The 25,016-nt window shown below is 42.6% G+C and overlaps 1 protein-coding gene across 3 annotated transcripts in view; it reads right to left on the reverse strand.

Moving 5' to 3' along the window:
• Window positions 1-1,482: 1,482 nt before the first annotated feature.
• SERPINE2 (serpin family E member 2) overlaps window positions 1,483-25,016 on the reverse strand; it is a 50,117-nt gene continuing 26,583 nt past the window's right edge. For all 3 annotated transcript variants that reach the window (XM_029615819.1, XM_029615820.1, XM_029615821.1), the window contains 7 exons: window positions 21,619-21,846; window positions 16,753-16,950; window positions 12,550-12,745; window positions 9,669-9,769; window positions 6,106-6,192; window positions 4,654-4,737; window positions 1,483-3,118 (listed from right to left, as the gene is read on the reverse strand). In XM_029615819.1, coding sequence (XP_029471679.1) covers window positions 3,081-3,118; window positions 4,654-4,737; window positions 6,106-6,192; window positions 9,669-9,769; window positions 12,550-12,745; window positions 16,753-16,950; window positions 21,619-21,846 — 932 coding nt within the window. In that variant the 3' untranslated portion in view covers window positions 1,483-3,080. The remainder of the gene's footprint in view (window positions 3,119-4,653; window positions 4,738-6,105; window positions 6,193-9,668; window positions 9,770-12,549; window positions 12,746-16,752; window positions 16,951-21,618; window positions 21,847-25,016) is intronic.

The raw sequence follows: 25,016 nt of genomic DNA on the forward strand, positions 1-25,016 counted from the left end.
GTGGATATCCTTAATCCCACTGGCTGTGGTATCCCCAAGACAGGTTTGGGAAGCCATGACTGACTGTAGTCTTGCATTTTCATTTCTCTTTCTTGCCTCACCTCTAGGGTTGGCAACTGGCCCCATTTTTCTTATAGGCTGATCCAATCCTTATTTTGCTCCACTGCATGCATGAAAATGTAGTCCTGCTTTTCTTATGGAAATTAGAACTACAAAGCCACACATGTGCACAGAAACTCCAGAAGTGGATGAGATTGTAAAAAAAAAAAAAAAAAGAAAAAAAAGAGTAAGCTGGAAACCTTACCAATAGGCCGTGTGTGCACTCTCTGATGTTATGTAATGCTCACGCTCCATTCAGCAGAAGGCATAACCACTGTAGTCTCGCAGGATAGGCCACAGGCAGACTGCATTTTCTGTTGCCACACAATTTAACAATCTATATTTTCTCTACTCAACAAGTTTGTGTCCTTTCCAAGCACTGGCATCCATCATGGTCTTAATCAGTTTCTCTAGCTACATACAACAAATACAAACGGCTAATAAACAGATAAATAAAGCTAACTACAGCTTTTCATTTAAATCCACCATATTTTAGTGCATTCTAAGTTTTGATCATAAATGGTACCAAAAAATACATAGCTGCACACATGCTAAAAGAACGATAGCTGATTTAGCACAAGCTTCTGTTTATTATTTTAAACCATCTGAGCAGGCTGTCTATTGTGTTTTCAGTCATTTCCTCCCAGCCTTCCTTCTCTCACACAGGATACACCACCTTCCTCAATCTCTCAGCCAGAATGCAACATTGCAGCACTAAAAATTAAAATCCTGCAGCGCTGAAGAATCTCACTTTTCATAGTGCTCAGCCTTGCTTTTCCCTCCCCCTCCCCCCATGCTCTTTCACTGCCTGCACTCCTTGGTTTGTCCACTGGATGTGGAGTCTGAATACATATACGAGGGAATTGAATAGAATAGTTCAAGAGTTGAAGCCTTGACCATGGGCGTTACTGCTCACAAATCACACATGGCAAAATGCTTTGTTCACCACGATTACGCAAAGCCTCGGGGCCCTGCTCCTGCATCCAGCAGAGGGTAGGGAATGCTGTTCACAGCCCCTCTCCCAGAAGAATACCAATCAATTATACAACAGTTACTGGCCAGGCTTAGGGTACACTCATACATGATTCCTGTCAGGGTAAAGGATGCTCTGGCTAACCTTGAGCCAAGGTCACAGGGCAATGCTTTGTCTGTGGAGTCACAGAGTGGCTCAGACAGCTTCAGAGCCTGGTGTATTCTAGTGGGCCCCACCCCTGAGGGCTCTAATTGGTCCTTGGGTCTTTATATTTTTTTAATTGTGCAATTGCACAAACCTATAGAATACCTACTGGGTTGCTACTATTTTTAAGATTTTATTTAAAAGCTTTGAACCTTTGTTTCAGTTCTAGTTGGTGGCAGGTATGAGTTTTTCACAACTTTTTTCAATACTTTTATTATATATTCCATGTCAGCACGCTATTTTTTTTTTTTTTTTTTTTACATGTATGCTTTCTGTATTTAAACTGCATCAACAATGACATTGTTGGAGGACTTAGTAGTAGTAGTTTCAATCACTTCACTCCAATAAATCAAGAAACAAATAGGATTTATTAATTTAGTTTCAATAGATCACATGAATATATGAAAAAGGAAAAATCAGTTGGCAAGAGAGTCAAAGGAAGCAGACAGGGCAAGGAAAAGAAAGCACAGGTCTGAAATTCATTAGCCTGACCACACAACAGAAGTCAAATTATCTTCAATGCTATTTGCAGAGTAAGGGGTTTACATTTAGTCCCACAACAGGGAAGAAATGCTGAAAAAATATATATTTACAAGTTTGGGGAGAGGAAGTATTGAAAGATTTGAGAGACCAAGGTTTTCTGAATATTCAGGTAATGCATAAAACAAAATGGGGGCTAAAGCTCACCAAGGTCCCACCTTCTGCCTGCAAATCACCAATACTATTAACCTTTTGTAGGCTTGTGAAAAATGAGACTCAATGGGCCAGTGGCTGAAATAACTTATGAATAATACAGTTTTTCTAACACACAAATACTTTGGTAATATGTGCAGTGGCAATGTATAATAAAAATTAAAGGGGTACAGCTAGGCCAGGGATCTGGTCTTCGAGTGCCTCCCGCCAGGCGGGTTTTTAGGATATCCGCACTGAATATGCATTAGATGTATTTGCATGCACTGCTTCTACTTCCTGAAAATGCATATTCATTGTGCATGTACTAACCTGCAGCACTCAAGAACTGGAGTTGCCTGGCCCTGAGCTAGAAATCTGAGCGCACGCAACTCGAAAGCCTTTTTTTGCACTCTATAAATTAACACGGGGTAGGCCACTCTGATCGTCAAGAGCCACCAAGAGGTAAAGGAATATTCATCAGATGTAGTTGCATGCAAATGGAAAAAAGTGCATATGTCCGTTACTCTACAACGGAAACTAGTCTGAGGCACTTGAGGACTCGCGTGCTTACCCCTGAACTAACACCAGCTCTTTCAAAATTGCTCTTCACAATACAGCAGCTAGGACGACCGTGTAATGTACAACAGAACCACCAATGCCTCCTGAAGGTACGTGCAAAGCATTAATTACTCAATTTATTTCAGTGAATACATGCATCCTGGAGCCACGAATGAGGGCAAAGGGTATTAAAGTGGCATCTACAAACCAAGGCGTACGTCACAGAAATATCCACACTAAGAAAAAATGTGAAAAAAAAAAAAGCGTCCCTACTTTGTTCTTGTGACCGACAGAAAAATGTTGAAAAGTATGAATGCATACCAGTCAGTAGTATGGCAAGACAAGCCCATTTCTAGACCTTTAACAAAGAATGCTTTTCAATTCTGTTTTTTTTTTAAAAAGCAAATGCAAACATTTCTGCTCCATTTAAAGGTTCTCAATTTCCTAAATCCTAGTTTTTAAACACTTTCCAAAAGGTAAAATGTACACAATATTTAACAAACCAATACAAATAAGAAACATAGCAGGCGAGTCTCAAATTTTTCCATTAAAAAAAAAAGTCTGGGTGTGCTCTTCAAGGTTTGTTAATCTGTCCCATGAACAGTACTGCACCTGCAGAAAGAGAGAACACAAGTTACTTGCTGTTGTAAAGAACCCTACTGCCTGTCATCATACAAAAGCTATTTAGTCATCTCCGATCTCTTCACATGTGTCAAAGAATGGCAGGTCTCAGTTTTCTATTTCCAAAGTTCAATAATTCTGTTTTAATTTCAATATGAAAACAAAGGATACAATTTACTTAAAAAAAAAAACAAAACAGATTTTCTTTGGCACAAAGTGCTGCAAAAGCACAAACATTTTAAGGGGTTGATCTGATGGCATAGCAACAGTGTGCATGCAGGATTGCTGGGCTAAAATCCCAAACCCTGCTTCCTGCTGCTCGGGTCGAACAGGGCTGTGGATTCTGCAGAGCCGATGTCTGCAACCCTCAGGAAGGCGGAAGTCCCGGTTATTGTGCAGTCCGGGGTGCACGAGTACTTGGCTTCAGAGGAGGCCACAGGCTGTGGCTCCTGGACAAAGATCATCAATATGAAGACCAGGTTAGAGGGGCTACGAAGAGGCTTAGTTATGGGGGGGGGGGGGGGGGGGGGGGGGGGAAATACTGGCTAATTCTCAGTGAAGGCTCCTGGCACTGCAGATTCACGAAAAGCACACTCTGGCTGAGCAGAAAGTCCAAAGGAGCAGTAAGAAACAGCTGATCAATAAAATATGCTTTTATTTTTTTTCTTTTAAAGAAAAGAAACTGCAAGCACTGCCCAAGATATGCTTTCAGTCTGAAAAGGAAAGGCTGGCCATGGGAGAGGAGACAGAGAGAGATGCTTTAGAGCATAATTTTTATTTAAATCCTTCTACTTCACCACTCCCACCACTATAAAGCATGCTGGTATGCTAATTTACATCAGAACCTACCCAAGAGAGAGAGAAAAGGAAATACAGTTCAGAGAGCTGGACACAGAGAAGGAGCTCTGAAACAAGAAGTTCCATGTGGAACTAATGGAGTCTATTTTCTGGGACAGCCACATGTGTACACATCCATTCGCAGTGGCAGATCTCCAGAACACTATTCCCTGTCATGTCCCGAAAATCTGGCGTGGGTAGCACGCCAAACAGAAAAGTTGTTAGGGAGGGACAGACATTGTTATCTCAGAAACCTATTTTCCTTCTTTTAGAAAGTAGGCTAAGAACAGTCACTGCAGCCATCATAAAGTGTGTTAAAACATCATAAATATATGACCAAAAATCTATACATAAGATCCAAAGAGGAAATCAAGTGTGAAAAGAAAATAATAAAGTTATTTTTAGGGGGTCTAGCTAGTGCTGTTGCTTCAACTGGATAACAAATACAGGGAAGCTTGAAAGCATATTAAAAAAAAAGGGGGGGGATCTTACACATCTGGAAGGAAGCTGAACAGGATAAGCAAAATGTCTTGCAGCCAAACAATGATGCAATACTTTTCTGACTCACAGCACAACAACTGATATGACTGAGTTAAAGCTGAACTGGGTAGCACAGGACAGTCTGCAAAGCTCTCACCATTTTTATAGCAACTTTGGTAACTAGTTAAGGACAATGGAGTATCACTTACCTGTAGGATTATGTCTGATGAAGAATAGAAATGGTCTGTCTGCTATAAACCAAGAAGGGGATGACCTTGCTATTAGGATAGCAGCTGGAGGAGAAAGGAGAAACATTTACTGTAAATTATTACACGACATGTATTTCAGAAGTGGTCACAATGAGGTGTCTTAAGTGTCTCAGTGCCCTGGTATTGTAGAGATGGACTGAAAAACTGCGGTTTAGGCCCAAGATCATTAAGACTGTGTACAAATCCATTGAATTACTAGTGAAGTTTATGATTGCAATGCATACGGTGTTTGTCTGTGGCAGAGAAGACAGGGACCAGGAGCACTGTGTCCGTGGCACACAATCCACAAGCTGGGTCTCAGCCTGACCAGAAGAGGAGGAGTCTAAGCACAGATGTCCTGGGCCCCAAGGCCACAAAAGTCATTGTGACAGATATTTTCCCAGCTAACCTGTCCACAAATCTACTGGCCTTCTGTCAAAATCTAAGTAAATGGCTGAAAAACTAGTGGGAAGAATCTATAGGTTCTATATAAAAAACTTATTTGCACAGTCATGCAACCGGCTCAGCATTCTATGGAAGCAAAACATTTGGATTCTCAGCAGAGCATTTCCTGAAAAAAAAAACCACAACCCACTCCTCCTCCCTGCAAAAATGTTATACACAAATTATAGTTGGAGTGTAGAACATGAATTCATGCTCATGCACTTCTGAAGGAGTAAATATTAGCAGGCCACCTCCCCATCCTCCTGTGCTTTACAGCAGTTTAAAATGCCGAGCTGTCTGGTGATCCAGTTTTTAGAGGAACACTTCAGGCCAGTCCTGGTTTTTTGCAGCCCTTCTGATGCATTTTGGTATCTGTAGTGCTGATTTAAAATGGAAGACACAGGTCTATAATTTCCACAGAATGCTGGGATTTAATGTTAAAAAATAGGAAAGATCCAGAGAGGGCCTTTCTGCAGCTCATAATTGGGAGAAAGAAATTCTAAAGAGATTGTTCATTTTTTGCTGCTTGAGGTTAGAATTTATTAAACTAGAGAACATGTTATTAAAACTAAAAGGTTAGGAGCTGTTATATCCTGCAGGCTGTACAGTTTCACATTTCCAGTGCCCCTCAATATCAGCTTCCCAACTAATCATGGAAAAGTCAATCCCACTTTACAAAAAACCACGCGTACAACTGGATGTGACTGGTAATGCATTAAATCAAGTCACACGCAGAATGCACTGCACAACATTAAACACAAATCATCTCCCACACACAGCAAAATTCTTCTTCCATCCAAGAGGGCCATATTCTGTTTATAAAACCACAAGACCAATGAAAGGGCAGTTAAAATGTCTGCTTATAAACATTAGGCCAGGCATCCCTAGGGAAAATGTACAGCAAAAAATCACTGGATGTGATCCAGCACAACACGCCATTCCTGGCTCAGAGTTTTTAGAGCTCCTTACTTGTTGCTGATGAAGCTTTGGTTCCATCTTCACTCACTTCAATTTTTGCTTTTTGTAACATGTGAGAGACATGCAGATGCTCTGCTCCTGGGATGGAGAGAGAAAGTGGTTTATTGTAAAACTGATCACAATACAACATACAGGGATGGGTGCAGTGTTTCTCCCCGTACACAAGCCACGTGTAGGCTGCCCTCTCTGGACTCCAGCGATTGTATTCCAGTTAAATAATTGGAACTAGGAATCTTAATGGTGTTGGCTTTTTGGTATCATAGGAGATGCCCCATTGACAGAGATGTGCCTTATTTATTTATCTATCTACAAGCCGTTAAGCCCGTTAAAACGGGCTACATCCCTCTGTCTCTCACCTCCCCCTCTTTCTCTCTCCCCTCACTCTTCACCACCCCCTCCCTCACCCACTCCTCCCCACCCTCCCTCTCCTATCACTCAGTCCCTCCCTCCCACTCAGTCTCACTCACTCACTCCCTCCCCCCTCTCTCCCTCCCTCTCACTCACTCAGTCCCACTCACTCTCACTCAGTCCCCCACTCCCTCCGTCCTCTCCCTCAGTCCCACTCCCTCCCTCAGTCCCTCCCCCTCACTCAATCCCTCCCTCCCACTCAGTCACTCCCTCCCCCCCCCTCCCTCTCACTCACTCAGTCCCACTCACTCTCCCTCAGTCCCACTCCCTCCCTCTCTCTCCCAGTCCCACTCCCTCCCTCAGTCCCCCCTCTCCCTCTCACTCAGTCCCACTCCCTCCCTCTCACTCAATCCCTCCCTCTCACTCAGTCACTCCCTCCCACTCTCTCTCTCCGTCCCTCCCTCCCACTCAGTCCGTCCCTCCCTCTCTCTCTCTTCTCCCTCCCCTCGCTACCGCCCGCTACCGCCGTCGCCGCCCGCTACCGCCGTCGCCACCGCCGCCGCTCGCTACCGCCGTCGCCGCTACCGCCGTCGCCGCCCGCTGCCGGTACCGCCGCTGCTGCCACTGGACGCCGCCATTTTTTTTTTCTTTCTGAAGCTGCCTCAGAGCGACGTGCTCGCCCGCACATGCGCGGTAGAGCTGGTCTCTACTGCGCATTTGCGGGCCGTCGGTCACAGGCCATTTATAAGGTAGATATCTATCTATTTATTTATTTATTTATTTAAAAGCATCTCTTTCCCGCGTCCTCCAAAGCTCAGGGCGGGTCACAAAAGAAAGGCATAATGAGGCCAATATTTAGTAGGCCATTTAGTGTACAAGCTTTCCAGCTAAAGTCTGCCGGATAACTTGTCTAGTATACCCAGCAGGATAAACGTCCAGCTGAATATACTCGCTTAAAGTTATCTGGCTACATGCAACCGGATACCTCTAACCCTAACCAGACACTGGATGAATGTTACTTATTACCTAAGTAATGCTGACGTGCATGGGGAAGGATGGGGCCTATGTTTAAAGGTAACGGGAGGGTGACACATAACCCCTATCCTGATGGGCCTCCACTGGCTGCCCATCCACTTCAGAATAATCTACAAGGCCATTCTCACCATTTTCAAAAACATCCATCAATTAGCCCCAATTGATCTCCATATCCCACTACGATTACACAACTCAACAAGACCGACAAGAGAAGCTTACAAAGGAACACTTCAAGTACCTCCAGCTAAAACTACCAGACACATCATGCTTAGAGATCGGGCTTCTCCACAGCCGGTCCAACTATATGGAACTCCATTCCCCCAGATCTTAGAATGGAACCCAGCATCTCAATCTTCAAGAAAAGGCTCAAGACGTGGCTGTTCACACAGGCCTTTCCTAACTCCAACATTATTTAACTTCCATCAATCAACACACTTCACTAGTATTAGCATTAATAGCCTCCTCTTACAATGTTGTTATATTTATATAATTATCTGATCTACATTTCCCTTCTTACTCCAAGTTATTGATTTCCTTGTTACATGTAACTACTTTTCTGCACTATTGTTCAAATTGTAAAGTTTATTATAATCGCACCCCTGTTTCTTGTGAACCAGCATGATGGGACTACCGTCTTGAATGTTGGTATATAAAAAAACGTAAATAAATAAATAAATAAATAAATAAAATAGCCTGGGTGGGGGAAGAAGGGTGGCTGTAGGGGAAGACAGGAGAAGCCAATTTTGTGATTTTTAAGGGAGGTTGGGGGAGGTCTGGGCCGGCGGTGATCCTGTTGTGGTAGTTTATAAGAGGGTTTTGGTTTTTCTTTTAAGTTCTTCCTCCCTTTTTTTTTTTTTAAGACTGCGGAGGAGGGAAGGCGTAGAGATGAGGTGGTGGTGGTGGGCTGGGCATCGGGCCGGGAGGCCCGTGACTTAGGTTTTTTGGAAGGTGCTCTACTTACCCGGATATCTCTGAAGATATCCGGATAAGTAGCGAGTTATCTGGCCACACCAGACGCATAAACTTGTTATCCGGCTGACCTAGCCAGATATACCTGATATTCGGCTAGGTTCGCTGGATATCTTAGCCCCTCCATGGAATGCGCTCAAAACATTTTTATATCCGGCTATAATTTAGCCAGATAAGTGGCTGAAACTGCCAAATTAGTAATTTAGACAGATAACTTTTCAGTTATCCATCTAAATGGCTTTTGAATATCAGCCTCAATAAAAACAAGCAAGTCATTAAAATGGACAAGACAAACAAGTGACTAGGCACTGCTTACAAAATTGAGACTAATAGTTTAGGAATGCAAGGATGAAGAGGTGAAGTCTTGTTCCTGAAAAGCCTGTCTAAATAAAGTTTTTAGTTCAATACCCTCTTATATCACATTTAGGTGACAAGACTGGCAGTTATAGCGGCAAATGCATTTAAGTAAGCTAAAAGTAACATTTAACACATACCATAGAAGTTGCAGAATATAAGTACATGTAAACAAATAAACTGAAACTATATTATATGCAGTTTAGTTTGATCTTACTTTCAAATACAATATACCGTATCTGCATTCATGGTGTATTAAGTAGATTATAATTCTCTCAAGTATAACAGATAGATTTTAAAGCAGAAAGGGATTCTAGAAATTGCATTCGGGCATCAGGAAATTGGCAGACTTCATGGGCCTTGTGCTCTTTATCTGTTATCATTTTCTGTGTAACACCTTAACAACTTCAAAGTGGAGACAGTCTAGCAATTAAATGAAAACTATATATAAATATATATGGCAGCATTCCCTTTCTAATCAGCACCTAAACAGCGGTTGGAGACTTGTTGGTGGGTCAGATGAAGCACCATTTGGAAATTATGGGCAGAACATAGCACGGTTACACTGCAGAGTGTGTGTGTGTGTGTGTGAGCGCGTGCTGGAATCCTTACATTAAACTTAAAAACACATCCTCGACTCTAATTGTATTACTTAAACTCCCTGTTGCATTTTTGTTTCACCACAATCTCAGTACAAAATGTTGGGAAAAACTAACAAGGTATAGTTAATTTTTTTTTTCTTTGCAAGATCTCAGATTTTATAGTAACTCTTGATTTATTCACAGAGAAAGAGAAGTTGGAAACTGGTAAACAAGTATAAAAAGAGAAAAGTGACGAGTCCAACATACTTGTTATCTTTGCAAAGTTTGCCTTTGATTGGTCAAACATATCAGTGATGCCAAGATTTTTAAGGGGCTCCTTCAAATCCGTTTCAGCTTCTGCTGAGAACCTATAACACACAAAAACACCCGTTAAGATTATATGAAAATGCATCATAATTTAGGAAACGAGCTAGAATTCAACTGCTTGCACAAAAATATAAAACTGGCTTTAGAAGTCGTGCTTTCTCTTGCAAAAGGCCTAGAAGCTATAATTAATTGAAGATTGCCCAAAAGTCCAAAACCTTTGCAAAGTACATTAAAGCTACTGTGCCGTTACTCAAACGCAGTCTTCCATTTCTCATGGCATATTCCTGATGGCATAATATATGCACATATACATTAATGAGCATACTTCACAACGGCAAGTATCTGGGCATTATTATAGTGTTCTAAGCCAGTTACATACAGTACAATGAGGCTCTGCGCCACACAGTGGTTACCTGCAACCTAAAGAAGATGATTTTCAAAGGGTCTTTTACATGCAGAAATGGGCTTTGACAAATTACCTAGCCAGTATGTGGGGAAACCTCTGCATGTATGTCATGAATGCGAACAAGGAGTGAGGCGGAGGCATTCCTGAGGGTGGGGGAGAGGATTTGAATTAGCACATACACATTTGGATTTCAAAAAGTGTACTTTTACATAGCCATGGAAAAATGTGTGCAGACCTTTCAGAAGGTATAACTCATTCAGGAAGATTTGGTGAGAAAATGTTCAAAGCATGGATGTTACAAATTTACCCCTAAAACGATTTGCCGAAAGATCATGAGTGTCAGTAATAAAAGAGAAAGATTTGAATCAAAGGGCTTCTAGACCATAATACTAATCACTTAGAAGTCAATATTCAGAGGCACGTAGCTGGATAACTTGCAAGATATCCAACGAAGTACTGACGTCTGAATATTATGGGCACTTATCCAGTTAAATTATAGACGGATAATTCACTATCTGTCTAAAATTTAGACAGATAACGTAGGATTGTTCCAAGACAGAGTTAAGTTAGCCAGATAAGTTATCCGGCTAAATCTGATATTCAGTTAGTCAAAACTCTTATCTAACTAACTCTGGTGATGTGGTCCTCTGAAATAGATGCTTAGAGGCAACAGCTATGGAGAAAGCTTTTATTTATTTTTATTTAAATGCTATAAATCTTTAAATCTTACATAATACGGCACCTTATGAAGAGGAGAGGCAGAGTGCTATGCAAAGCACCAGCATAAAACTCCTTCTCAAATTATTTTACTGATAAGACATTTTATAGAATTTACAGTTGAACATTTCCAACCCCTAAGCTAGGTTACATAACTGTCAAAATTTCTGTGATTGGCTTTCTACTATAAACAGTCTGAATGGCTGTATTTAGAGTCGTTCTCACTCTGCATGTAAATTCATCCTCACCTTGTGTGTAAATAGGTCTGCAACTAACTACATTTCCAGCATGACCCTGTTGATTCTAAACAGTTCCTAGAGCCCCGCAGCCCAGTTCTTTTAGATAATACAGCATTTTCTAGTTAGCCTGCAGCATCTGTCTACCAAAAGCAAACATACAACTGACGCAGAAAAATTATGCAATACCTGTTAGCAATTATAAAGTTCTTATAATCAAAATCAAAAACTTAGGTGAACAAGAATACTGACTTCTTGTATGATATGTTAAAGTGTTTCACTGCCCTTTTACTGCTCTTTATTACAAGTTATATCTGCAACAGGGACTAAGGGCCTGACAGCACCTACAACCCTGGTCACGCCAAAGAGCAGTCTTAAAGTTAGCTGGATAAAGTTACACGGCTATCTTTAAGGGAGACGGTAACATTCCAATAGTGCGTCTGCACCACTGAATATCCCTCCAAATTTAACTGGGTAAGTTTATCCGGCTAACTTTGCAGTCCTGCCAGTGACTGAATACTATCCCTCAGTGTCTCTCAAGCCAGTCCTGGAGAACTCCCTAGCCAGTCTGTAAATATGCAAGAGCTATATCGGCATGCAATGAAAGCAATTCATGTAATCTCTCTGTGGATATCCTGGAAACCAGACTGAGTGGTACTCCAGGACCAACTTAAGAAACGCTGCGCTGAACCACCAACTCTAATAAGCACAGAAGCAGATACTTAAAAAGGATTTGTCTGAGTAACTAAAGTTACCTGCATAAACCCTGGGATTTAAATTTGCTGCGCTGCCCCCCCCACCAGAAACGTTTTACCTAGGTAACATTATTTGGATAAAAAGAGAGAGTGGAGGGATATTCCACAAACGAGGCCTAAATTTATCTAGGTAACACCAAAATTCAACGCTATCTGGATTAAATGTAGGTGTGGGCAGAGAAATCAAAGTCCTAAAGTTACCTGGGTAACTCTAGGCAGGTATATTCGGTGGCAGACTTACCCAAGTCCCACTGAATATCCCAGCTAAACTTAGCCAAGAAAGTTTATCTGCCTAACTCGCCGCTGCCTGTTGCTGAAATATGAGGTTTCTAGAATCCCTAATATGATCTAAACAGATCAAGAAAAGAAAAGTATCACATATTATATACTGTATCTGGATTCTCTTCTGCATTGTACAGATCAGGGCCAGCGGCAGATTCCGGATGAAGACCAGCCCGGGGATTCGCCGCCCAGGCCGGCCCAGGAGATACCACGTGGTCTGCCGCGCGCGGCTCTGTCACGGCCGCGCTCGGCAGACCACGTGACTAGCGCGACCGGCCCACCAGGGAATGCCCAATCCCCCAATAGGCCAATCTGCCCCTGATCAGGGCTGAGCATTTTCCAATTCTCTCCGAGTCTTGTGTCATTTTCTGCAAGAAGAAAAACCACATTTAAAAAAAAAAAAAAAAAAAGAAGGCAAGTCTTACTTGGGCAAGATAACTTGCACCCTTTTTTGGGTCATAGTCATCCAGCTCTGTAGAGTCTTTGTGCTGATGTGGGGTATGATTGCAGACAGGGGAGTGCTCTCTTCTATTGGAATGGCAACCAGCATGCTAAGACTTCCACCGTGGTATGGTAGCTCAATTACATTGTACCACAGCCCATTAGGCGTACTCGTAAAACCTACAAATAAGCAAGATGTTTCATATTTATTTAAATTCAACCGCCACGAACAGATATTCATCAAGTTATAGGTAATTGTTTATCCCAAACTATTGCCGACAGCAGCACTGACATTAAGGGGGGGGAGGGGGTCTATTCACAAAATTGTTCTATAGCTAGTACGCGAGCTAAAGTGAAATCCAATGTGTGTGAAAATCCATGCTACATTAATACAGCGTGGCCACGCTAAGATTGAGTGCAGTCGCCTATACAAATTTATGAGGCAGACATGAGCTGCTTTTGCTCATATTCTCTTCAAAACAACCGCATTGACTTTCTCATCACCACATGACTGTGAGAAAGTTAACACCATCTTGGAGTGGAATTGCCCAAAGGCTAGTGCGTTGGACCATGCACAGCAAGACCACCACATTAGCATCTTTGGCCCCCCAACTGACCCCTCACTCGGCATTCTTCAGTGCTCCCCCCCCCATCCTTAAGTGGCAGCCCCTGTCTCCCCCAACCCAGGCAGAACGATAGCTTATCATTGTCTGGCTTGCCTATTACTCCAATAATGTCCCTGTATGCCATTCATAGTTTGGTCACCCTCAGAGGGGCCCCAAGGAGAGGTTTGTACCTCACTAACCAGCCATGTTTTGGGACAGTTGGCAAGAAGAAAGGCCCAAACCTGGTGATATGCAGAGCACAGATGGCAAAATAGGCTGTCTTAAACCCATGGGTTATTTTTGCAGGGTTACCTGCGGTTTTGTAGATCTGCCCCTGAAGCAAAAAAAAAAGTTAATTCAGGAGTTGCCGAGGTCCCTCCCCAGTAATGGTAAATTTGCTGCAAGAATGTTTTTGTCACTCCAGGGGGTACAGAACAAAGGGTAAGAGAGGTGAAGACCATGCAAAAGCAAAATGAAGTTACATTGCTAAATATCCAATTTTCCCCAAGGTGATAAGGCCAAGAAGCCACTCTTAAATCTGACAACCTTTGCACACCGACAGTAAAGGATTGTGCATCCACAGCTAAGAAAGAAACTATCATCAATAATTACTCTTAGGAATGAAAAAAAAATAAAGAAAATCAGTCAGAAATAAAATGTAAATTTCCCCCCACTTACTGCCAAATCATTAACCAATCTTTAATAAAAGGCCCTATGTAGTACGGTGCCTTTAAGTCAGGACAAAGGCTTTATGTGAACCAGAGTTAGAAGGCAGCAGGCACACACTGGCACCAGTGTTCTGAAACTTACTACAGCTTGATCAGACCTTCCCATTCTTGGGTATCCCTTTCCTCTTGCGCTGCTAAAGAAACTCGCATAAAGTGCACACTACTGCTTCCCAGAAATCAGCGTTAAGCAGCAGCTCTTCGGCTAGTTTGGATTTCAAGGAACAGAGCTCAGACTTTTTCCTGCTCACAATATAAACAGCAGGGTAAAAATGACCCATAAGCTGGTTTACTGGCAGGAATCAGTGTGTGCATAAGTGCTGTGATCGCAGAATATAGTCTTCAAAGGAAAAGGAATCTAACCACGTCATTTTTGCTCTCGTGGTAGTGTCTCCAAATGGCTTTGTTTTGCTCTCAAAACAAAAGGGGAATGTGCGAAATAAGGTGTGCCCTGTTCACTTCTTAAATAATTGATTACAATTAAACTTCCATCAAGGATTTTGAAGTTTGTAACACAGGTATGATACACAACATACATACAAGTACAGTCTCCCGACACAGCCTTGTTTCACTAGAGGGGCTGCGACGGGAGGGACCCAAAGCAAAAATCTTAGAAAACAGAGTAGAACAGTTCAAGCGGCGTGCCTCCAAAACCCGATAGGCGCGGTGTGTGTCGGGAATGAAAAGTGGCCATGTCTCAATAATAGGACGAGAACTGTGTGAAAATAAGCGAACCGCCGGGAATCGGTGGATCGCGGGGGGGGGGGTGTCGACCGGCATGGTACTGTACATCCAAACAGATTTGCTTTTTTTTTTTTTTTGAGACAGTTCCTTAAACCCAAAAAGGGAAGCCTCTCAGATGCAGGAGAAACACAGCTGTCTCGGGGGACTGTACTATGTGTTGCATATCATATCTGTGTTATAATTAAACTTCCTTGAAGGATTTTGAAGTTTGCAATCAATTATTTAAGAGGTGAACAGGTCACATCTTTTTTTTTTTTTTGCACATTCCCCTTTGTTTTGCTGTTTTGTGTGTGAATTATTTATTCCACCTTTATTTTTTGTTTTGCTCATAGCATTTCAGGAATGAACTTTGCTCGTAAACAAGAGTATGTTGGTTACAATCTCAATCTCTCAAAATTTACCGCTAGTGCTCAACTCAGTACCTGCACCGTGCCAAAGAAAGCTTCCTTCTGCAGTTCATAAGATGTCCTAAGTATAGGCAACATGTCAAGCTGCTATTAGAGATCTTACATTTGCATTTATTGCTTTTTACAGCTTTTCTGCTTTCTTCCTTTTTTGGTGTGCTTTCTTTGCAAACCCTCTTGATTTAAATATGGGTTTGTTTGGGTTTTTTTTTAATCTTCGGGGATTCACGTCTCCGTTTTTTCATCACCTTCTGTGGTCCATCACGTGCTACAATGGGTCCACGAACAGGTTTGCTGTGTCCTACAGCTGAATCAGGGATGTTGGCTGCACTGTTGCCACTGCCATTATTAGTCCTGGTGCTGAAGCTAAGGGCGGGCACCGTTTTATCCTGGGTGTCATGCAACCAGTATGAATTTTTCTTTTTTCCTTTCTTTCATACTTCAGGAATAATGGTTGACTTGCTGAGATTTGATCTAGATATTATATAAGGCTACCACATGACGGCAGGGACGGATTTAAGATTTTGGTGCCCATGGGCAGGGCCCCACCATGGCACCCATTTATTTATTTAAAATCTTTTCTATACCGTCGCTAAGTTATAGACCATCGCAACAGTTTACAAATAGGCACATAAAATAAGGTATGTAAATGTAGGTTATCGTACATTCTAACAGGTGCCAAATAAGTTCGGTTACAATTTTCATAAATAAAATCAGTATTTGAGTAATGTTGGTCTTGTCCGGGTGTGCTATTAAGTTACTCTCCATTAGTAGTTTTACTTTTTTTAGTTGTAAGATTGAATAAAATAATAACATGCATTTGAAGCTGTGCAGGCCGTGTGTGTGTGTGTGTATGTATGTGTGACAGAGAGAGAGGAAGCAAGAGGAACAGAGGGAGACAGAATGAAAATATTAGTGACTTGTGAAAAGTAAGCTAGTCAATAAAACTGCAGCAGTTTCTTGTTCAACCAGCTGAATGGAATCTGCTGGACAGAGCTAAAACCTGAACTACATGAAATGGCTTTAAATCGACCAAAAGTCTACATGAAGACAAAAATACACTTTGGAAAAAGTAAGGTAATGTAGGCAGTTTTTGTGCATTCTAGGATCCAGTTTCTCAAGGAAATGCCCCAGGATACCCTCCATTTCTATTATTTAGCAAAAAAATAATGGGAATTCAGTTAATAAAGTGCTGATGGAGAATGAAGTTTTCTCAAAACAAAAAGCAGCATTAACTACTGCACTGATACTTATGCAAATCTTTTTAACAGTGCATGCGCTTTTCAAGCAGGACTGTTTATCTCCAGGTCAGTCTAATGCATGTCACATCAGCTCAAAAGCCAGTCAGCTGGCACAGCCTAGAATATATCCTGCATAACACATTCATTCACTGGCAGAACTCTTGATGAATTTTAAGTGACTTGAGAACAGTGCTGTAGCAAAGGAAAACTCAATATAACTCTGTAAACATTTCACAAATGCCACATCATCTATCTGACACACTTCTGCACCCATCCAAACAAGTTGTCAATGGGAATTTCACCAGTGCTTTTAAACCAGGGCTTCCCAAGCCTCTCCCGGAGGCACACCTAACCAGTTGGATTTTCAGGATATTTGTAATGAATATGCATGAGAGAGTTGCATACAAGGATCACCTAGTATATGATTTATACATATATGCATACACGCACACAAATCTGTCAGCTTACCACTTCTGAACACGGAGAGCTGAGACAGCATAGGCACCTGGTAAACTTTGCCATCGGGTCCATTAAAGTTCCGTTTCTTAGTATTTTCGGGCTGAAAACGCGATTTCCATTGTCCCTTGAAGTACATGGCATTGACTAGCATGAGCCTGGTAAGTGCGCTGTCAATAATGTCAGGAGTCACGAGATTCTCAATCATACCTGCATTAAGAGGGGAACAGAGCAGGGAGGAGATGAAAAACAGAAAAACTGATCTCCTGATTGATGATAAAAAGCAGATGGGAGGGGACAAAAGTCTGAACACGGCTTGATATTTGTGTCATGTTATATCAAACTAAAGGACCTATTTACTAAAGCTTTTCTCCCATTCTAAGTCTATGGCAAAAATGCTTAGTAAATGACCCCCCTAAGAGCATGACTTACAAAGGCTTTTCTGCCATGCATTCTGTCTATATGGGACAAATGCTTAGTCAATAAGGCCCTAAGATTTTCTGCATGCAATTTTATTTATTTTGAGGCTGGGGGAGTGGGTGTAATGTGGCACAGAGAATCAAGAGAGTTGGAAGAGATATTAGAACCTCATACTATATGCACATGGAACTGTGAAGCTGCACCTTATAGTATTTTGCTATGCAAACAAACAGGCTGCCGCATTATTTTCTCTGGGATGAACCATTACCTGGTCCCTCCTTTCCTTCTTCCCCCCGCGTCAAATCAGAGAACCCGCCTCCTGCTTTGATCCAGATGTGATGGGCGAGAAGCCCCTTCTAAGAGAAAGCACCAAGCAGTGCTGCCCTAGCTAAGCAGCTCCAGCATTCTACCCTCACAGTATTAAAGTTCTGAAAAATCATTTGGAATGTCTTTCACTGGTGGAGATCTCTCTGCAGCCTTCCTCCCGGGGCCCCTGCTTTCCTGCAACAGCTCAGGAATACGTTCTGCAGCAATTATGTGGCTTATCTGCATAACATTTAAAACACTTTTGCATTATAGAGAGAAAGTAGTTTTCCAACCTCCTGTGACTTATTTTCTTTTATTCATTCCTTCCCTTTTTTTTTTTTAAATAATTTTTAGTTTTATTTTTTACTAATGCCTTTCTTCCATTTTCTCTGTCTTCTCCTCTCATCTTCTATCACTACAGCCTGTCTTTTTTTCTCCTAAAATTAAGTCTTGGTGGCTTTCATCTATCATCCTTTTTTCTCCTATCATGCAGATTTTCCTCCACTCCACCTTTCTGTTCATGCAGCCTGGCCACCCACTCTCTTCAGCACTTCTGCCCTCTTCCTCCTATCCCATCCCCCATTTCCTGCCCCTTTCTCTCTCTCTCCTGGGATTGCTATAAAGTAGCAAAGGGAGGAGGGCTAGTGAGTTGTTGGTAATGCATGAACCCCCCAGCTACCTCCACATCCTGGATTCAACACCACCATCTCTCAACATTCTCACCTTTTCCCTTCCCATCCCCCCAAGCTAGGCCCCAGCTCTCGACTCCTCCTCCCTTCCTAGTCTCCCAGTCTCCACACTACCCCCCAAGATTGTCACACACCCTCTCTTTCTCTCTACTGTCCCTCCACTTCTGGCACGAGTGCTCTCCCATTCCCCAAGCCAAACTGCAGCACTCTTCCCTTCCCATCCCTCTCCCTCTAAGTCTAACTCCAGCACTTTCCGACTTCCCTCTTCTCTGGGCCAGCAAACTTCCCCTTCCTCTCCCCTCCCCCCAAACATCTAACCCTCCCACCTCTGAAGTCGCCAGTGCAGCATCTTCCTTCCTCCAGTCCATATGAACCAATTCTGTTGCACTTGCCTCTGCCTTCTCCTGGCTCAGGTGAACAATTCAGCTGCAGGGCCTGCAGGTTGCGCTACCTGGAGATTTCCAGGTATCCCCAGATATGATTTTTTTTTTTTTTTAATAATCTCAGAGCCTCTGGGTCAAACCCATAGAGTTCCCAGCTGTGCTCATCCCCTTCCCCTCTCTGCTCCAGTCCTTTCTTCCCATCCCCCTCACGCTAAACCCTTCTTTGCTAGCCAATCTTACTCTCCCCTCCCTCTCACCAGAAGGAGAAGAGCAGCAGTGCTCTTCAGGTCACATCGGCCTTCTGCTGCCCAGCCCCACATGGGGCCCTCTAGATATGTCCCAACAAAAAGTGCAGAGTAGAAATTTAGTCCAAACCACGAAGATTCTTCAAAAGCTCTACAGAGCAGGAAAACTTTTATTCATTTTTAAGCAGCAACTCCACTGACTTATAATAGCAACAACTTAGAACTCGTCCCCCGACCCGGTCCCGTGTTTCATCTAGGGCTGCATCGGGAGGGAGCAATAGTTTTCACAATACACTGTAAATAAACATATACTGGTTAGGACATAGAATAGCAAAATGCCGACATAAATCATCCAGTACAGATATTATATAGAATTCAACACATACCTGAATGCAAAACAATTTCAAAATTGGCAGGGAGCGCGTCCATCTTAGATGCAGACAGGCATTTAAACCTTCCGGAGTTGGCGCGAAACTCAGGTTGACAGGTCACATGGTCATTCGGGGCCAATCAAAATTGCCCCCGTTCCTGAGGCGCAGCTAGCAGTGCAGGCAGCAAGTAATCTAGGTGGCCCTACAGGTTTTAAGTGAATAGATGCCACTCTAGTTCCCGGTTAAGACCTTTGGGAGCGACTGTATCAAGTTGAAAAATCCATCTCTGTTCAATACATCCTAACTGCTCATTGTAGTTGCCACCCCGAGGGGAGCGGGGGACTACCTCAATGATAGAAAAGAACAAATCAGAGATGGTATGTGCCTGTTGGACCCAATGTGTGACTAAGGGTTCATTCTCACGGGTATTGCGAATATTTGAGCAATGCTCAATTATACGAGTTTTTGCCATTCTGGAAGTCTTTCCCACATATACCAGGGGACAAGGGCAAGTGATCGTATATATCACTCCTTTTGAGGTACAGTCTGAGGATGCCCGAAGGGGAAAATTTTGGTGTGTAATAGGATGTATAAAGGATGTGCACGACCCTGTATGTTGACACATAGTACAGTGACCGCAGGGCTGGTGTATGGCCAAGGACGGGGAAACCCTCAATTCCGAATTTAAATCTGCATGAACGAGTCTATCAAGGAGGTTGCGACCCCTACGGTATGTAAACCGAAGAGAGCCCTGAAAAAGACGATTCAGGGAAAGAGACTGCCAATGCCTTCGGATAATGTTAGTAACCTGGCGGCTCAAAGTAGAAAACGGTAAAATACAATTATTAACGGTATCTGATGACCGAGATCGTGAAAGAAACAACAAATCCCGATTAACAAACAAGGCCCGTTTAAATGCCTGTCTGCATCTAAGATGGACGCGCTCCCTGCCAATTTTGAAATTGTTTTGCATTCAGGTAAAACTTTTATTCAGACATTATTCAGTACACATATTATATAGAATTCAACACAATTATATAGAATTCAACACAAATTCTATATAATATCTGTACTGGATGATTTATGTCGGCATTTTGCTATTCTATGTCCTAACCAGTATATGTTTATTTACAGTGTATTGTGAAAACTATTGCTCCCTCCCGATGCAGCCCTAGGCGAAACACTGGACCGTGTCGGGGGACGCGTTCTAAGTTGTTGCTATTATAAGTCAGTGGAGTTGCCGCTTAAAAATGAATAAAAGTTTTCCTGCTCTGTAGAGCTTTTGAAGAATCTTCGTGGTTTGGACTAAATTTCTACTCTGCACTTTTTGTTGGGATATTATTGAAGTGCAGTAACTTGCTCTATTGTATTTTGGCCCTCTAGATATGTCCCACATTTCAAACAAGTCTGCGACGGGCAGCCAGAAGATGAAAATGTGACTTACAGCACTGCCGCTCTCCTCCTGCCGGGCACAGGGAGAGGGAGGAGGACTGGGGCAGCAGGACAGCTAAGGTGGCCATGCAGACAAGGAAGAGAGCCATCCTGGGTGTGGGCGGGCAAGCCCCGAGCCCAGCTTCCTTCTCCCTCCTCCTGCAGTCGGGTCCCCTAGCCTCCTGAAGAGTTTTGGAAAATGGCAAATCCTGCAACAAGGGCCCTTGCAGCGGCATCATGGGAAACCAGTGGCTATGCTTTCTTCCCAGTCATTCCTAGGTACAAACTTAGATTGTAAGCCCTCTGGGGATAGGGAAATACCTACAGTACCTGAATGTAATCCACTCTGAAGCACCGAAAAAACTGTGAAAAGCAGAATATAAAAAAAATGTAAAATAAAAATCTAAATAAAAAATGTTTTTTCTTACACTAAGGGCTGGATTTTAAAAGGGTTATGCGCGCCAGGCCTATTTTAAAAAGGCCCAGCGATGTGCATAAAGCCCCGGGACGCATGTAAATCTGGGGGCAGGGCGGAGCCAGAGGCCTCCAACATAGCAGCCATTGCTGCTGTGTCAGAGGAATGTGTGCTGGCAGACTGCCGGCAGGCGCAAAAGGTAAGACAAGAGTCGTGGGGTGGGGGGGAGGCGGGGGAAGGTTAGGGGGAAGGAAACATGACTCGGCACGTGCAAGGTGCACAACTGTGCACCCCCCTGCGTGCGCCGAACCCGAATTTTTATAACATGCACGCACGCTGGGTAGCGCGCACATATGTACGCCAGCGCACACCTTTTTAAAATCTACCTCTAAGGATGGGATTTCTTACCAGGGCGGGTAATAAGCTAAGTTTGCCCAGGAGTTCATGGAAAATTCCAGCTACATCCTTTCCTCTCCTAAACAAACACCCAACCAATCATCCAAAGTAACAGGTTTAAAAGCATACATGGAAATGATTTTTCGCTACACAACATTTGCTACACAACATTTGCTACACAACATTTGCTTGTTTCTACCGTTATTTCTATAGAATACTTACCCTTTGTTTCATTTTTAACCCACTGGTTGATAGTGGAGGATGCTGCAGTCCTGTTCTCAAAATCCAGACTCCTGACTTCACTGTGAAACACGTCTCTGTTCCGCGTAATAAAAGGCATTTCCAATTTAAATCCACTCTTAGCAAACACTGCATTAGCAGTTGTCACAATGTCCTTATTCTTCCTCGACATTATAGCCTTGTTGTTTTTCTTTAAGATTTTACTCACGTCTTCATAGAACAACAAAAAAAAGAAAAAGCAATCAAATATTCAGTCTATGGAAAACAAATGTATCACTCAGTGCTTGCTTGAGTATCTGCTAGAAGAGTAAATAAGTGGACTGCCATTGGAGACCTCCTTGAGGATTCATCAACCACAGAATTACAGCTTCTTCTGTAATTAATATCTACCAACTTACACCTTCGATCAGTGCTTCCCAAACCTGTCCAGAGGGACCCCCCCAGACACATTTTCAGATTATCCACAATGAATATGTACGAGAAATCTGCTCAAAGTGGGGTAGATCTTAAAAGCCCTGTGGATTTATGCGTGCTGGCTGCCTATTTTGCATAGGCAGCCGGCACGCGCAAAGCCCCGGGACGCGCGTAAGTCCCGGGGCTTCGTAAAAGGGGCGGGAGGGGGCAGTCCAAGGCGAGTCCGGGGGCGGGCCAGGAGGGCAGTCCCGATTCCCCTGGCACTGCGGCCTGTGCCGGGGGATGCCGAGGCGGCGCGCACAAGTTACGCCTGCCTCAAGCAAGCGTAACTTGTACAGCAAAGGTAGGGGGGGGATTTAGGTAGGGCTGGGGGGACGCAGAGGGAACGAAGACAGGCTGTGCGGCTCGGCACGCACAGACTGCTGATTTTGCGCAGCCTTGCGCGCACCAACCCCGGATTTTATAAGATATGTGCGGCTACGCGCGTATATTATAAATCCGGCGTACTTTTGTTTGCGCGTACTTTTTAAAGATCTACCTCAATAAGTGGAGTGCATGCAAATCTATCTCATGCATATTCATTGTGGAAAGCCTGAAAATCATCTTAGCTGGGGATGGGAAGTCTCTCAGGTCAGCTTTAGAACTAATTCCTTAGCCCAGGTCTGGACCTCCCAACCTATCCTGGCCCCACAGCCAGTCAGGTTTTCAGGATATCTGCAATGAATACACAAATGATAAAATCTGCATATATTAAATCTCCAATATAAGCAGATTTATCCTATATATATATATTCGTTGCAGATATCCTGGCTATGGGGGTCACCAGGACAGGTTTGAGAAACCTGGGTATATGTCAAACCACAACTCATAATGTAACAATTTTTGCCTTATCTAGCAAGCTATGAATTTAGTGATTTATATTACATTCACTAGATAAATGAATTTAAAAATATATATATTGTAAAACAAATATCACTTACGGAATGCACAACTTTCTAATAAAAACACCAGTAAAGAAGTCCCAAGAATTACTGTATCATTTACATATATATTTTTCTATAAAATCACTCTTTTTTTACAGCTCTCTGAAGAGCTATGAATTGGAAACCAAACTTTTCAAAACAGAAATACTTACTGTGATGTGAAGTATAACGTTCGGTTAGAGGCTGCCTTAATAAAGTTGTTCATAAAGGGATAGATTTTAAAAAGGTGCGCGCAAGTTATAAAATCAGGGGTAGGCATGCGCAAGGGGGTGCACAATTGTGTACCTTGCATGCGCCGAGCCGCGCTGCCTTCCCCCGTTCCCTCCCCCCTAGCCTGACCTTCCCTCCCCTTCCCCTAACATTTCTTCTCCCTAGCCCTACTCTAATCCCCCCCACCCAAATTTTTATTTTACCTTTTGCGCCCCACCCCGGTCTGCCCCTTTAGTAAAGCCCCGGGGACTTACATGCGCGTGTAACCTTTTTAAAATCCAGCCCATAGGTCATAGGGCACCAGAGGGCCCCTTGGGAAAATAATAAAGGAGTTCACTGTTCCTGTTCAGACTGGGAAAAGGGCCTAGTTATACCCAAAGCAGCACATAACTGTCTATTCTGAGACACCGGCTATATGCATTATCTGATTTTTTAAAGTATTGCTCATGCGATAGGCTGTGGTACTTCCACAGTACAGAGCCTGGGGTGCATTCATGTTTTCTATGTAGTGGAGGCACCAAGCAGTGCTTTACTAGCAGAAGTAAAGGCTGCCAAAAGTTAGCTTTTCTTTATACAGCAAAATTAGGATGTTCACATCTGTGTGTGCCTGAGATGGAGAGGGGCAGAAGATCCAAAAGCAAAGGAAATTGACAGGTGAGTTACAGAATTACCAGGAACCAGGGCAGGCATTGCATTCAAAGGTCAAATATGCCCAGTGGCAGACACCACTCGGTGGTGTCAGAAATTCACTCAGAAGCTACACAATCACCTCACAGTACATGGTAAACCATATTTGTAATCTGCAAAAGTATAAAAATGTGAAAGACGAGTCATATAAAGTTTAAAACCAGAGCAAAGATGATCTAGCTTATTTTCTCTCTTGCTCCAGGTAGTTTTAAAACACCCCCCAACACTAAAAAAAAAAACTCCATAGTGCCCCAAAAAATTAATAGTCTTCAAAAAAATCAATAATCTTATACCAACCACACTGGTTTTTTATTTTTTGTTGTTGTTTTGTTTTGTTTTTTAACTATGTGTAATGCACTTTAATATTTGTATTGTTCCAACTATTGGCAAAACAAACCAGCACTTCTAAAAAGTGAAAGGGAAAACCCTCAGACAGCCCTTACTGGAATCAAGCTTCATTCAGTGCAAGATACACAGGCTTCAACTGACATCACTGGAAAAAAAAATCCTTTTAACAGTCCATTTGTAATTTTATATATTTGCTCCAAATCAGAATGAAATGGTGTGCTTATTCTGTTTTTTATCCAAAAATTAGAGTGCTTATCTCACATAAAATCACTTTTCATAATGCCACAATAGGTGCAAAAAAACAGTACATATCTTTTATGCAAATGCCATAAATGTTGACATGGATCACATTTTGTTGACCGAGTAACTGCTTCAGGGCCAACTTGCATTAGATTATTCACCACAACATTTGTCTGTTGTATTAGATTGTTCATCGCAATGCTCGTCTGCTGTAGCCTGCATGGCTGTTTCGTTTCAGTGAGGAAAAGAACATTCTTTTAAACCATGCTGTCACAATGCTGAAATGGACAATCAAAAAAATAAATAAAACTGGAAAATAAGCCAATCATATTCTTTTGCTCTTTTTTATTGCCAAAATCTTTTGGGTCAATAAAATTAATTCGCTCTTCCTAGAGACCATTCTTAATTGTAGTAAACTGGTAAGGAAAATAATTCTTAAAGAACTGCATAAAAATTGATTCCGCTCAATCATAGAATTGAGCCCCTGTGAATGTACTG

This window comes from Rhinatrema bivittatum, chromosome 9 (assembly GCF_901001135.1).
Source record: "Rhinatrema bivittatum chromosome 9, aRhiBiv1.1, whole genome shotgun sequence".
Taxonomy (NCBI): Eukaryota; Metazoa; Chordata; class Amphibia; order Gymnophiona; family Rhinatrematidae; genus Rhinatrema; species Rhinatrema bivittatum.